Genomic DNA, 13,914 nt, shown 5'->3' with positions numbered 1-13,914 from the left:
GCAGCCTGGGCCTGCTCCGAGAGAGAAAATACCACTAATCACAGATCCATGATCAGCTTTCCCTACCCGGATCCGAACCCTCAATCATTACGACTTGAAACGCCAAGCTGGACTGGGACCTGTATGTGGGAACGACTGCCAGCAGGATCCCTCAGCCTCTTTTCCTCAGGCTTCCATCCAGACACTCGGATCCTCATCCTGACTTAGGCCTGGCAAGGACATTCTGCCACTTAGCTGATAGCGAGCTCTCACGCCTTAATAATCCATCCCACTGGCCAGCAGCCATCAATTCCCCCAGCGCCCATTATTTGCCCAGGCACCACAGATAAGGCCACTTACTTCTGCTTACACTAATCAGTGTTAGCGTTGATGGTGTAGCCTACATTGAGAAGGCACAGCAGGGCATGAGGCAGGGTCCTGGCCAAACCAGCAGTCTGTCTGCAGAGCCTTGTTTACCACTGGCCAAAGTCAGACAGTATCTCATCCTGTTGTTACACGGACAGAAATTAGGAACTCGTCCCTCCCGTCGGGGGCCTCCATAAAGGATGTTGTGGTGAAGCAGAGATAAGTGGTGGATGGAGATCTGGGACAAAAGATGCTTTCATACCACCATGTTTTGCCTCCAAGAGTCCTTTGCCAAAGGTGGCCTCGTCGGCCTATTAAAAAGGGGTCTAGGCTAAATCATCCTCTTTTTGTCTTAGATTGTCCTGGGTTGACTTGTTCTTATTCTGCCAGAGTAATGTTCGCCCTTGAAATACTGGCACTGCTGGGAAGGAGACAAAGAAAGCCCTCTTAGTTTTTCCTTAGGAGGAAATGCCTTCCTAAACACATTACAGCACACAGGTGGTTAGTGCAGCAGCTAGGCTTTTTTTCTAATAGAAAAAAGTTCTCATTGAACACATCTATCGCTTCTTAGACTTGCTTTCAATGAGAATGACATTTCACATTTCCATGTTAAATTGGTCGGGTCACCCAAGAAGTTACATATTGCAGCTTTAACTTGGGCAAATGAATGCATTTAATAATAAATTCAATACAATTAGTGAATTTCCTTCTATGTTAAATGCATTTTTTTATATTATTGAATTCCGTTTCAATGTCTAGATTCCGTCGGCATTATTTGCAATTCAGATTTTATAGGACACTTCTATTTTTGAAGTAGACTGGGGGCTTTCTGAATACTCCCATTAATGTGCCATGTTGACCAGTGGGTGAAACTTCCTTCCAGTTCGGTTTTATGAGATTTGAAAGAGTCACCTGCCTGGACTGAAAAACGGGCCAGGAGTGGAGCGTCATGACTTAGGATAGGCCTACGTTACAAACTAAAATAAATAGCCTATTTCAACCAGCTCAAAAGTATCGGCCTATTATTGGTGTACAGATTAACACACACACACATGGCTGGATTCAAAACATATGCTTACAGTGGGAGAGAGGTCAGGACTAGCTTGTTCCCTGAGTGCTTCTGGAACAAAGTGGGTCCGCTGATTATATGGGTCAGTGGGTTAATTTAATAGCACTACTACCACGTCCAAGGCGAGGAAACACTGTAGACTAATACATACAGGGAGAGGTCACACACTAGTCAATACTATACTAGGATGCCAAGACACAATAATAGTGAGAGCAGCTCATGTTGTTGAGACAGACAGGATGGGGGTGCTTCAGTATAGTACAGTCCCAGAGTAGCCTAATGGCATCAAAATCAAATTGTATTTGTCACATGGGCCGAATACAACAGGTGTAGACGTTACAGTGAAATGCTTACTTACAAGTCCTTAACCAACAATGTAGTTTTAATAAAATACTTACGAAAAAGTAAGAGATAAAAGTAACAATAATTAAAGAGCAGCAGTAAAATAACAATAGTGAGGCTATATGTATATATACAGGCGGTACCGGTACAGAGTCAATGTGCGGGGGCACCAGTGTCGAGGTAAATGAGATAATAAGTACATGTAGGTAGAGTTAAAGTGGCTATGCATAGATAATAACAGAGTAGCAGCAGCGTAGAAGAGATGGGGAAATGCAAATAGTCTGGGTAGCCATTAGATGTTCAGGAGTCTTATGGCTTTGGGGTAGAAGCTGTTTAGAAGCCTCTTGGATTTAGACCTGGCGCTCCGGTACCGCTTGCCATGCAGTAGCAGAGAGAACAATCTATGAATAGGGTGACTGGAGTCTTTGACAATTTTTAGGGCCTTCCTCTGACACAGCCTGGTATAGAGGTCCTAGATGACAGGAAGCCTGGCCCCATTGATGTACTGGGCCGTACGCACTACCCTCTGTAGTGCCTTGCGGTCAGAGGCCAAGCAGTTGCCATACCAGGCAGTGATGCAACCAGTCAGGATGCTCTCGATGGTGCAGCTGTAAAACTTTTTGAGGATCTGTTAGTTTGTTGGTGATGTGGACAGCAAAGGAACTTTAAGCTCTCAACCTGCTCCACTACAGCCTCGTCGATGAGAATGGGGCTGTAGTCCAAAATCATCTCCTTTGTCTTGATCACGTTGAGGAAGAGGTTGTTGTCCTCGCACCAAACGGTTAGGTCTCTGACCTCCTCCCTATAGGCCGTCTCATCGTTGTCGGTGATCAGGCCTACCACTGTCATCATCGGCAAACTTAATGATGTTGTTGAAGTCGTGCCTGGCTGTGAATTCATGACTGAATAGGGAGTACAGGAGGGGACTAAGCACGCACCCCTGAGGGGCCCCTGTGTTGATGATCAGCGTGGCGGATGTGTTGTTACCTACCCTTACCACCTGGGGGTGGCCGTCAGGAAGTCCAGGATCCAGTTGCAGAAGGTGTTTAGTCCCAGGGTCCTTAGCTTAGTGATGAGCTTTGAGGGCACTGTGGTGTTGAACGCTGATCTTTAGTTGATGAATAGCCTTCTCACCGGTGTGGCTTTTGTCTAGGCGTGGAGTGCAAGAGAGATTGCATCTGTTGGGGCAGTATGCAAATTGGAGAGGGTCTAGGGTTTCTGAGATAATGGTGTTGTGAGCCATGAACAGCCTTTCAAAGCACTTCATGGCTACAGACATGAGTGCTACAGGTCGGTAGTCATTTATGGTGGTTACCTTAGTGTTCTTGGGCACAGGGATTATGGTGGTCTGCTTGAAACATGTTGGTATTACAGACGGGGGGTGGTTGAAAATGTCAGTGAAGACTCTTGCCAGTTGGTCAGCTCGTGCTCGGAGTACACGTCCTGGTAAACCGTCTGGCCCTGCGGCCTTGTGAATGTTGACCTGTTTAAAGGTCGTACTCACATCGGCTGCGGAGAGCGTGATCCGATCCCACAGTCGTGTGCGAACAGCTGATGCTCTCACACATGTTTCGGTGTTACTTGCCTCGAAGCAAGCATAGAAGTGATGTAGCTCGTCTTGTAGCTCGTGTCATTGGGCAGCTCTCGGCTGTGCTTCTCTTTTGTTGTCTGTAATAGTTGCAAGCCCTGCCACATCCAACGAGCGTCGGAGCTGGTGTAGTACGATTCGGTCTTAGTCCTGTATTGATGCTTTGCCTGTTTGATGGTTCGTCGGAGCGCATAGCAGGATTTCTTATAAGCTTCTGGGTTAGAGTCCTGCTCCTTGAATGCGGCAGCACTATCCTTTAGCTCAGTGTGAATGTTGCCTGTAATCCATGACTTCTGGTTGGGGTACGCATGTACAGTCACTGTGGGGGGGACGTCATCAATGCGGTGTACTCCTGAATGCCATCGGAAGAATCCCGGATCATATTCCAGTCTGAGCTAACAAAACAGTCCTGTAATTTAGCATCTGCTTCATCTGACCACTTTAATTTTTGCCTGTAAGCAGAACTCAGGAGGATAGAATTATGGTCAGATTTGCCAAATGGAGGACGAGGGAGAGCGTTGTATGCGTCTCTGTATGTGGAGTAAAGGTGGTGTAGAGTTTAATTTTTTTTATTTTTTTATTTGTAATTTTTTTCCCCCCTCTGGTTGCACATTTAACATGCTGATAGAAATGAGGTAAAACTGATTTAAGTTTCTCTGCATTAAAGTTCCCGGCCACTAGGAGCACTGCCTCTGGATGAGCATTTTCCTGTTTGCTTATGGCGGTATACAGCTCATTGAGTGCAGTCTTAGTGCCAGCATTGGTCTGTGATGGTATGTAAACAGCTATGAAAAATACATATAATCTCTCTAGGTAGATGGTGTGGTCTACAGCTTATCATGAGATACTCTACCTCAGGCGAGCAAAACCTCTAGACTTCCTTAGATATTGTGCACCAGCTGTTGTTTACAAATATACTTTGGCTGCCACCCCGTGTCTTACTGGAGGCTGCTGTTCTATCCTGCCAATGGAGTGTATAACCCGCCAGCTCTGTTATTAATGTCGTCGTTCAGCCACTCCTCGGTGAAACATAATATTTCACACATTTTAATGTCCCGTCGGTAGGATATACATGCTTTTAGATGGTCCCATTTATTTTCCAGCAATTGAACGTTGGCTAGCAGTACGGATGGCAAAGGCAGATTAGCCACTCGTCGCCTACACACAAGGCACCCCGATCTCCTTCCATGAAATCTGTTTCTTTCTTCTGTGAATGACGGGGATGAAAGACTTTTCGGGTGTTTGGAGTATATCCTTCCCGTCCAACTCGTTAAAGAAAAATGATTTGTCCAATTCGAGGTGAGTAATCACTGTTCTAATGTCCAGAAGGTCTTTTCTGGTATAAGAGACAGTAGCAGAAACATTATGTACAAAATAAGTTACAAACAAAATAGCACGGTTGGTTAAGAGCTAATAAAACGGTAGCCATTCTCTCCGGCGCCATCATATGTCTAGTCCACTGATCCAAGCCTGGACCTAATCAAAGCACAGGAACCAATGGAGCACGGGAAAGGCTCTGACTCCGACGGTACTGCAATTACCAATAAGCTTATGGGGATATCTGCTGAAGTGGCCATCATTATAGACATAAATACTGAGAGGAACGGCCGAAAGCATGGCTGTACATAAAATGATTTGTCAACTGGATGATGAGCCGCCATGAGTCAGATGAGGCTGTGGTATTTAGCTAGGACATTTCCATGTAAAAGGACCCATGAGCACAAACGTGAAGTTCATAGGAGCATATCAAATTGTGTGTCAAATGAAAGCTAACTTATTTTGGGCAAATGAAAGCAAAGATACCATTTTCATCTAAAAAATATATGGCATAAGTAAAGGCTTTGATTTCTGGATAAACAGATGGACAAGGGGTCTTAGAAAATATCTACCAGAAAAAGTCTTAATGTATCGTAAATACAATAATGTTGACGTAAAGACAACTGCCAACTAATTTTTCGTTTTGGATAAATTGTGTACCTTCTGTAAGTTTAACAAATATTGCCTTGTAATTGTGTTACCAAAAACCCAGATACTGTACCTTCTGAGATATTTCACATTTCTCTCCCTTATAAGGGAGGATAATGAAAGTTCACAGAAGTAATAGTAGACCTACCAATTAGTTATAGTGATTTTACCAATATAATTTTTGTCTGAATTATTAAGTGATTTAAACAATGTATTCAGACCCCTTTTTCCACATTTTGTTACGTTACAGCCTTATTCTGAATTGGATTAAATAAAAAACATTTCGTCATCAATCTACACACAATACCCCATAAAAAAAAAAAAAATGAAATGCCTTATTTTCATAAGTATTCAGACCCTTTGCTATGAAACTAGAAATTGAGCTCAGGTGCATCCTGTTTCCATTGATCATCCTCAAGATGTTTCTTCAACTTGATTGGAGTCCACCTGTGGTAAATTCTATTGATTGGACATGATTTGGAACAGCACACACCTGTCTATATAAGGTTCTACAGTTGACAGTGCATGTCAGAGCAAAAACCAAGCCATGAGGTCAAAATAATTGTCCGTAGAGGGCTGAGATAGGATTGTGTCAAGGCACAGATCTGGGGAAGGGTACCAACACATTTCTGCAGCATTGAAGGATCTCAAGAACACAGTGGCCTCCATCATTCTTAAATGGAAGATCGCTAAGACTCCCTAGAGCTGGCCACCCGGCCAAACTGAGCAATCGAGGGAGAAGTGCCTTGGTCAGGGAGGTGACAGCGAACGCGATGGTCACCCTGACAGCTCCAGAGTTCCTCTGTGGAGATGAGAATGAGATGAGAAAGGACAACTATCTCTGCAGCACTCCACCAATCAGGCCTTTATGGTAGAGTGGCCAGACGGAAGCCAGTCCTTAGTAAAAGGCACATGACAGCCCGCTTGGAGTTTGCCAAAAGGCACCTAAAAGACTGACCATGTGAAACAAGATTCTTTGGTCTGATGAAACCAAGATTCAACTCTTTGGCCTGAATGCCTAGTGTCACATCTGGAGGAAACCTGCCACCATCCCTACGGTGAAGCATGGTGGTGGTGACGGCAGCAGCATGCTGTGGAGATGTTTTTCAGCGGCAGGGACTGAGAGACTAGTCAGGATTGGGGGAAAGATGAACGGAGCAAAGTACAGAGAGATCCTTGATGAAAACCTGCTCCAGAGCACTCAGGACCTCAGACTGGGGGCGACGGTTCACCTTCCAACAGGACAATGATCTTAAGCACACAGCCAAGACAATGCAAGAGTGGCTTCGGGACAAGCCTCTGAATGTCCTTGAGTGGCCCAGCCAGAGCCTGGACTTAAACCCGATCGAACATCTCTGGAAAAACCTGGAAATGGACGGGGAGCGTCGCTGCACCGCTAACCTGACAGAGCTTGAGAGGATCTGCAGAGAAGAATGGGAGAATACAGGTGTTCCAAGCTTGTAGCGTCATACCCAAGAAGACTCGAGGCTGTAATCGCTGCCAAAGGTGCTTCAACAAAGTACTGAATTAAGGGTCTGAATACTTGTGATATTTCTGGGGTTTTTTGCAAACATTTCTAAAAACCTGTTTTTGCTTTGTCATTATGGGGTATTATATGTCGATTGATGAGGGGGGGAACTGTTCAATCCATTTTAGAATAAGGCTTTAATGTTACAATGTGGAAAAAGTCAAGGGGTCTGAATACTTTCTGAATGCACTGTATGTTATGGGGAATTGTTAGACACTAACAATCAAACGCAAACAATTCACACAATGAAGTTCTGAAACAATGATGTGCACAAATTTGCAGGTTGAGACTGCCTTCTGGAGAGAAACGTGCATTCCGCATCTTAGCCACACTCGCCTCGGCAATGGATTAAAGGCTCTGCGTGGTCAATCGCATGTCGGCAGTGGCCGTACAGAATTTACTGTAATACCGCCTCTGCAGAAGTCAGGGCATTCATACTTCTTTCATTTCACGTAACAGAGTAGAGCTCTTGTGAAGGATGTTGTCAAGGAAGGGAGTTTGTGTTTATACAGGACCCCCCCACCACCACCTACCGCCATCCAGTTATATCAATGCGGAGCTATACTGAGGCCTCCACATTGGTACAACATTTTGGAAGCACACGGCAATGTGGTACGGAGCTCGATTTGGCCTCTGCATGCCTTTGGAGGCTCCTCAGTTTTTGGTCCATGCAATTATCTTGACATATCAAACAAACCATTTTAAAAGCAAGTGCTAATGGTAAACGTCCACCGTGGAAAACATCCACCATTGTCCCCGTTCCCAAGAAAGACTAGCCTTGCTCTCTCAACAACCATACGCCTATTGCTCTGACCTCTCTTGTGATGTAGGCCCTGCAGAAGCTAGTCAAGGCCATATCACGTTTGTGGCATGTGCTCTTCTGGATCCCCTCCAGTTTGCATACCGCACCAAAAGGACGACGCCATGCTGTTCTTGATGGACACCATCCACAGACATCTGGAGGGCAGAAGGGCCTCTGTCAGGCTCTTATTTGTGGACTTCTCATCTGCATTTAACATCATGCAGTCTACCATCCTCGCCAGAACTTGTTTCACAGTTCAATCACGACCACGGCCACAGAGAGTCTATGCCAATGGTAAGACACGCTACTCGCTTGCGCTGGTTCACCACAGTGCGTACGGTCACCTTTTTTATTCTCTACACCAATGCCTGTCAGAGTGGCCATACCAACCTCCATCTTGTGAAGTTTGCCAATGACACAGTCCTCTCACTCCTCTCAGGGCCTGAGTAGGACCACTGCCCAGCCCTCCAGGACTTCATTGACAGGTGTGACTTTGCGCTGCTGGAGTTGAATGTCTCCAAGATGAAGGAAATGGTTGTTGGCATCAGGAGGAAGCCAGGATGGACCCGGCGATCATCCAGGGTGAGGAGGTGGACATTGTGGACCAGTATAAATATATTGATGCCATCTTTGATAACACCCTGACGTTTGAGCAAAACAGATGCTGTCATTGTTAATTATTTTTCAAAATGATTTTTTTTAACCTTTTTTTATTTAACAATGCAAATTCTTATTTACAATGAAGGCCTACACCGGCCAAACCCGGACGATGCTGGGCCAATTGTGCGCCGCTCTATGGGATTCCCAATCACGGCCCGTTGGAATACAGCCTGGATTCGAACCAGGGTGTCTGTAGTGACGCCTCAAGCACTGAGATGCAGTGCCTTAGACCGCTGTGCCACTCGGGAGCCCCGATACTTTCTCAGGAAACTGAACTCATTCAGTGTTCACAAATCAATATTGCAAACCTTTTACAGTTCTTTCATCGAGAGTGTGCTGGTTCACATCCCCCTCTGTCAAGAACAGGAACCACCTCCAAGCCATTGTGGTATGCTCTAAGATCTCCGGGGTGCCTCTCAGAAGTCTGGCCTCATTCTTTGAGCAGCAGGCCAGGAGGAAGGCCCATGACATCCTGGTGGACAGCACCCATGTCCTCAACCGACAGTTCCAACTGCTCCCCCTTTGACGCTGCCTGTCTCAAGTGCCCCTCCAATGGGCACAGGGCCTCATATTTTGTGCCCGAGGCTATCTTCCTCGTTAAGAGGACCATTAACGAAGACCTAGGGATTATTCTAGACATAGTTTAGCCCTGCCATTAATAGGAACTGTGGCAACCACGGACATTTAGTTTCATAAATTGCACCATGCACTTTAAACTGTTGCCTTAAATGTTTTATTTATAAAAAATTATACTGTCAGTCTGTGTGTGTTTTATCCTGTCTGAAGCACCCTTTCCATCCCTGAGTAAATTTCCCCTTGGGGATTAATAAAGTTCTATTGTAAAACAGGTACACATGTCAAAATGGGGGATTTACTGTACTACTTTAAGTGGTGGGGTTACTCTTTGCTGAATACAAACTCCAGATTGTGGCTTTAAGTAAATTAAATGGTTTATATAAAAAAAAAATACTCACACTTAATCAAATAATTGTTTTACAAAAAATCTGTACAATAGCTGTAAGCAGTGGTCCTAGTAAATAAAGTTACCAGCACAGCACACCCATTGACTATACATTAGAATTGGCTTATTATCATTACCAAAATGCAGGTTCTCATTACCGAAACTGCCCTAAAAATGGGGCGGTAATGAGAAATGTGTGTTTCAGTAATGAGGCCCTTATCTCAATCTGCAACTAATTGGAGATTGCCATTATGAGTCAGCAAACAATTGAACACATCACTAAAGCCCATTCATGCCTCCATCTTGGTAAGGTAATGGTAAAGTTTTTTCCAATTTGAGCTTTTTAGTAATTCCGGTAATGACAAGGTCAAGCGTCGCACATGGGGTGTTTGAGAATAAGATCCTCATTCTGAAAGCATATACGTGAAATAATTAAATAAAAGTATGCTCATGTTAGGACTTCTCCTCTAGATTATGCATCATAGGTGAATTAAACCAAATTATTGGAGATTTTACAGCAACTTCGAAAGGTGTTACGGTAATGAGAAACATGTCAAGACAGTTTTTACGCAATAAATATGATAGTTTAATTTAAACTTCAACTAGTAAACAGTTTTTATAATTTATGGACAAACTACAGGAACATATTTAGTTTTATTCAGATAAATTAGGTTTTTCTAAAGGAAATTTTTATAAAATGACTGAATTTATTCCAGACAAATTTCGGTAATGAGAATTTGGTGTGGAAATTACACTACCATAAACTAAGCATCTTAGCCTATAGAATAATAGATGAATGTTGTAGATGCACCATGATTTTCAAACTCTTTGTTACTGCCATGGTTAAAACTGGTTTCACGAAAATCACCCATTTTAGAGACTTCATATCATAGTAGGTAGGCTATGTTGTTTGATCCATCCCTGTTTTCCCAAAGAATGCTTTGCTTTCAATTCACACACTTGTAGCCTAAAATGCAAAAACATTCTTCAAATGCAACATGTTTGGGCTCCCGAGTGGCGCAGCAGTCTAAAGCACTGCATCTCAGTGCTAGAGGTGTCACCACAGAACATGGTTCGATTCCAGGCTGTATCACAACCGGCCGTGATTGGGAGTCCCATAGGTTGGCGCACAATTGGCCCAGGGTCTTCTGGGTTAGGGTTCTTAACTGACTTGCCTAGTTAAATAAAATACATTTTAAAAAGCATGCAGGTATGATCAATGTCATTGAGTGAAGAGTCGGTATGCACAATTGCAGTCATGATTTGTATGCAGTGATGCCTCCGTATAGTCTAGCTGTTGCAAGGCTTCAGGACTGTCATACCTCAACATGTCATGACAATGTGTCCAGCGATCTCTGTTTTGTTATATTGGTAACTCCCTCTCTCTCCCCCCACTCCCTCCCTCTCTCCCTCTATCTATCTCCCTCAATATCTCCCGCCCACTCTTGCTTCTGCCCACCCACCCTCTCTTGGTCCCGCCCTACCTCCTTCTCTCCAGTAGAGGTTGTGGTTGAGTATGAGTACGATGCCCTCCATGAAGATGAGCTGACCCTGAGGCTGGGAGACGTGATCAGGAACGTCCGCAGGATCGAGGAGGAGGGATGGATGGAGGGAGACCTCAACGGGAAGAGAGGACTCTTCCCTGACAACTTCGTCAAGGTGATTTAGAGCCTCTCTCCCCATTTTAAACAATATTGAGACACTGACCCAAAACAACTTCCAGGTTGACAGGTACACTAACAGTACTATAATATTATAATAAATGCCATTTAGCAGGCACTTATTTTATCCAAAGTGATGTAAGTGTGGTTCTGGGAATTGAACCCGCTATCCTGGCGTTGCAAGCTCCATGCTTTACCAACTACAGAGTACTGGTTGCACACTTGGGACTTGTAAACCCTAGTGCACCATGAAATTAGGTGTTTCTGTTGAAGACATGCGTACCCTTCTCTTTCTAATATGAAATGGAGTTGTCATGGTACTCATTGCAAATTCTACGTCGAGCTAGTAGTAGAATGTTGTGATGAAGTCACAGAGAGCGGCTGCTCTTCCCTCGTCCCTCCCTCCTGGCTGTAATCCAGAGTAGTGAGATAGGTAATCCTCTAGGAAGTCTGGCAGCTTTGAGGAGGGAGATCTCGCTGTACTGAACTGAACTTTGCTCCCGGACACTGAGACTATTTTTCTTCCTCTATAAGTGCTTCTGTAACTGTCTGAGACTAAAAGTTCTTCCCAGGAAATCATGTCTGAGCTGGAGGAGTCGGTAAGGGATTTACTCGTCTTTACTAAACGTCAACATGACAGGGTTCTTTGAGGTGTGTATTATAATCAACAACTCTGCTGTTTGCCAGCGGAGGTCATGATGTTTTGGGTGTTGGCGGGGCTGTCACAGTTTGCACTTTTGACACCTCAGAGACTTAAATCTGTTTGTTTGGCTCTCCAAGGAGAGGAGGGAGAAAAGGAAAGAAACTCATTTTCTCAATATGTGATTGTTGGAAATAGCAGCCAATTATGCAAGAAAATTAGGTATTTTTTTGAGTCTGGTACATTTGCTGTTTGTTCAGCTTCACCACAGTGAGTTGTACAAGTCAGCGTTAAACTCTTAGAAAGTGTTATTGTTCTGAGAATGGCTGTTTCTCTCTTGGGATAGAGCTGAGAGTCAGCCAGAGGAGGATGTCTCTCCTTCTCTCTCCCCCCTCTCAGCAGTCTGGCTCCTCCCGAGGACTCTCAACTCCTTGCCGTCACTCTTGACTTGGTCTTTATTTTCTGAATTGAATGAATCTTATTAAAATAGTTTTATAATTCAGGAGTCAGGACGCTGGTCTCTCTCCTGTTACAGGAGTAAAAAAAGTGAAATGTGTTGTTTTACAGGGTCAGCTATAGTAGTACAGCACCCCTGAAGCAAATTAGCGTTAAGTGCCTTGCTCAAGGGCACATCGGTACATTTTTCACCTTGTCAACTCTGGTATTCGAACCGGCGATTCAGATACTGGCCCAACGCTTTAACCGCTAGGCTACCTGCCGCCCATAAGGTAGAGAAGAGACTTGCTGTTCAGTGTGAGAGAAGCTGCCAGTCAGCAGGACACACACAGCGTTCCTGTCTGTCTCCTCTTCCTCTGCTGTGAAAATATCCAGTCAGCATGTGTGAACCAGGAAGCGGATGGAGCGGGGATCAGCAGGGGTGAAAGTAGGTTACATTTCTTACTGGTACGGGACACCCAGATGAATTAAAAACAATGTTGTCTGATCGATGTTGGACTTCTGAGTGGAGCAGGGGTCTAAGGCACTGCATCTCAGTGCAAGAGGTGTCACTACAGTCCCTGGTTTGAATCCAGGCTGTATCACATCCGGCCGTGATTGGGAGTCCATAGGGTGGCGAACAATTTGCCCAGTGTCGTCCAGGTTTGGCCGGGGTAGGCCGTCATTGTAACTAAGAATTTGTTCTTAACTAACTTGCCTAGTTAAATAAAGGTTACATTTAAACAATTCTAAAATGCATATAATTGGCCTACGAAAGGGGGGAGACAAATACAATATGTGACAGACCGGCTCGATTTAGCCTTATGTAGCAAAATTTGAAAGTGTTTTTTTTACGTTGGATAGAAGTAGAGACTCGGAAATAGAAAATGGTATATCATACATTACAGTTGAGGAACAATGGGAAAGTAATTCTGCTTTGAAAGTTGATAAACTTTACTTTTGAGAAAATGACCCATGAATGTTTTTGAACCTACTAGAGAGCTTTTCTTTGTCTACACCCATTCAGCATCTTTCACACCATTTTAAGCTTTAGCCCCACCCATCTCTTTCAAGATTCACATGTGAGGCTATGTACTAAACAACCAAAGATTTGAAGACTAAAGGCCGGCTTATACTACAGGTGTGTTCGTAAATTTAATCTGGGGTGCCAGAGTGTGTTCTGGGCATTCGTTGACAGAGTGTTGTCAGATTGGCTGTTTGTAAATTCAGATCATTTCGCTCTCGGAGCATTCAGAGCGCACACTAGACACTCTGGCTGAAAAGTAGGGTTGATCTGAGCGTTCTGGCCTAACAGCAGTCAAGCACCCAGGCTAACTGGCTAACGTTGGCTAGCTTGCTAGTGACTTCCAGACACAAATGAGAGAACAGCTCACTCTGACCATTTTTACTCACTCTAGCAGAGCCGTTAGGCTGTTTTTATGTTATACAGAGCGTTGGTGACTGCAACTCTGCTGCTGGCAACTATTTAATTAATATTTTTGGCCAATGTTTCCTGACACCGGACATATTCAACGGGTGTTGAGCGTTCGTAAATTCTGCGCTCTGGCACACAGACGAGAGTGCTCTGAAATCGGAGTAGATAGCCAAAGCGAATTTACAAGCTACGTCTATCGACAGTTGTCTCAGTGACATCATAAACATTCTATTGAAATAGTTACTTGCCTAGTGGAGTCTTTTGTGTAGACATGTAGCTAGCTAGCTAAACAATTAACCATAATTCTAACTCATAACATTACTACCCTGCATGAAGGTAGCTAACCAACCAGGTTTAATGTTAGCTAGTTAACATTAGTCTATAACTAGCAATACAAATGGCTCTGAGATTTGAATAATATTACTATACAGATCATACACCTAACGTTAGCTAGCTAGCTAACTTGAAATGAAAATGACTTTC

The 13,914-nt window shown here is 44.1% G+C and overlaps 1 protein-coding gene across 7 annotated transcripts in view; it reads left to right on the top strand.

Moving 5' to 3' along the window:
• LOC106607874 (CD2-associated protein) overlaps window positions 1–13,914 on the top strand; it is a 108,831-nt gene that overhangs the window by 31,176 nt on the left and 63,741 nt on the right. For 3 of the 7 annotated variants that reach the window (XM_014205331.3, XM_082976928.1, XM_014205329.3), the window contains exon 2: window positions 10,759–10,919. The exons of 1 other annotated variant lie outside the window; for it this stretch is intronic. In XM_014205331.3, the coding sequence (XP_014060806.2) occupies window positions 10,759–10,919 (161 nt within the window). Of the gene's footprint in view, window positions 1–10,758; window positions 10,920–11,370; window positions 11,573–13,914 lie in introns of those variants that run through there. 3 more of the 7 variants (XM_014205330.3, XM_014205332.3, XM_014205333.3) reach the window with 3 other exon arrangements.

This window comes from Salmo salar, chromosome 06 (genome assembly GCF_965601325.2).
Source record: "Salmo salar chromosome 06, fSalSal1, whole genome shotgun sequence".
NCBI classification, from domain to species: domain Eukaryota; kingdom Metazoa; phylum Chordata; class Actinopteri; order Salmoniformes; family Salmonidae; genus Salmo; species Salmo salar.
This window is presented reverse-complemented; position numbering and strand designations above follow the sequence as displayed.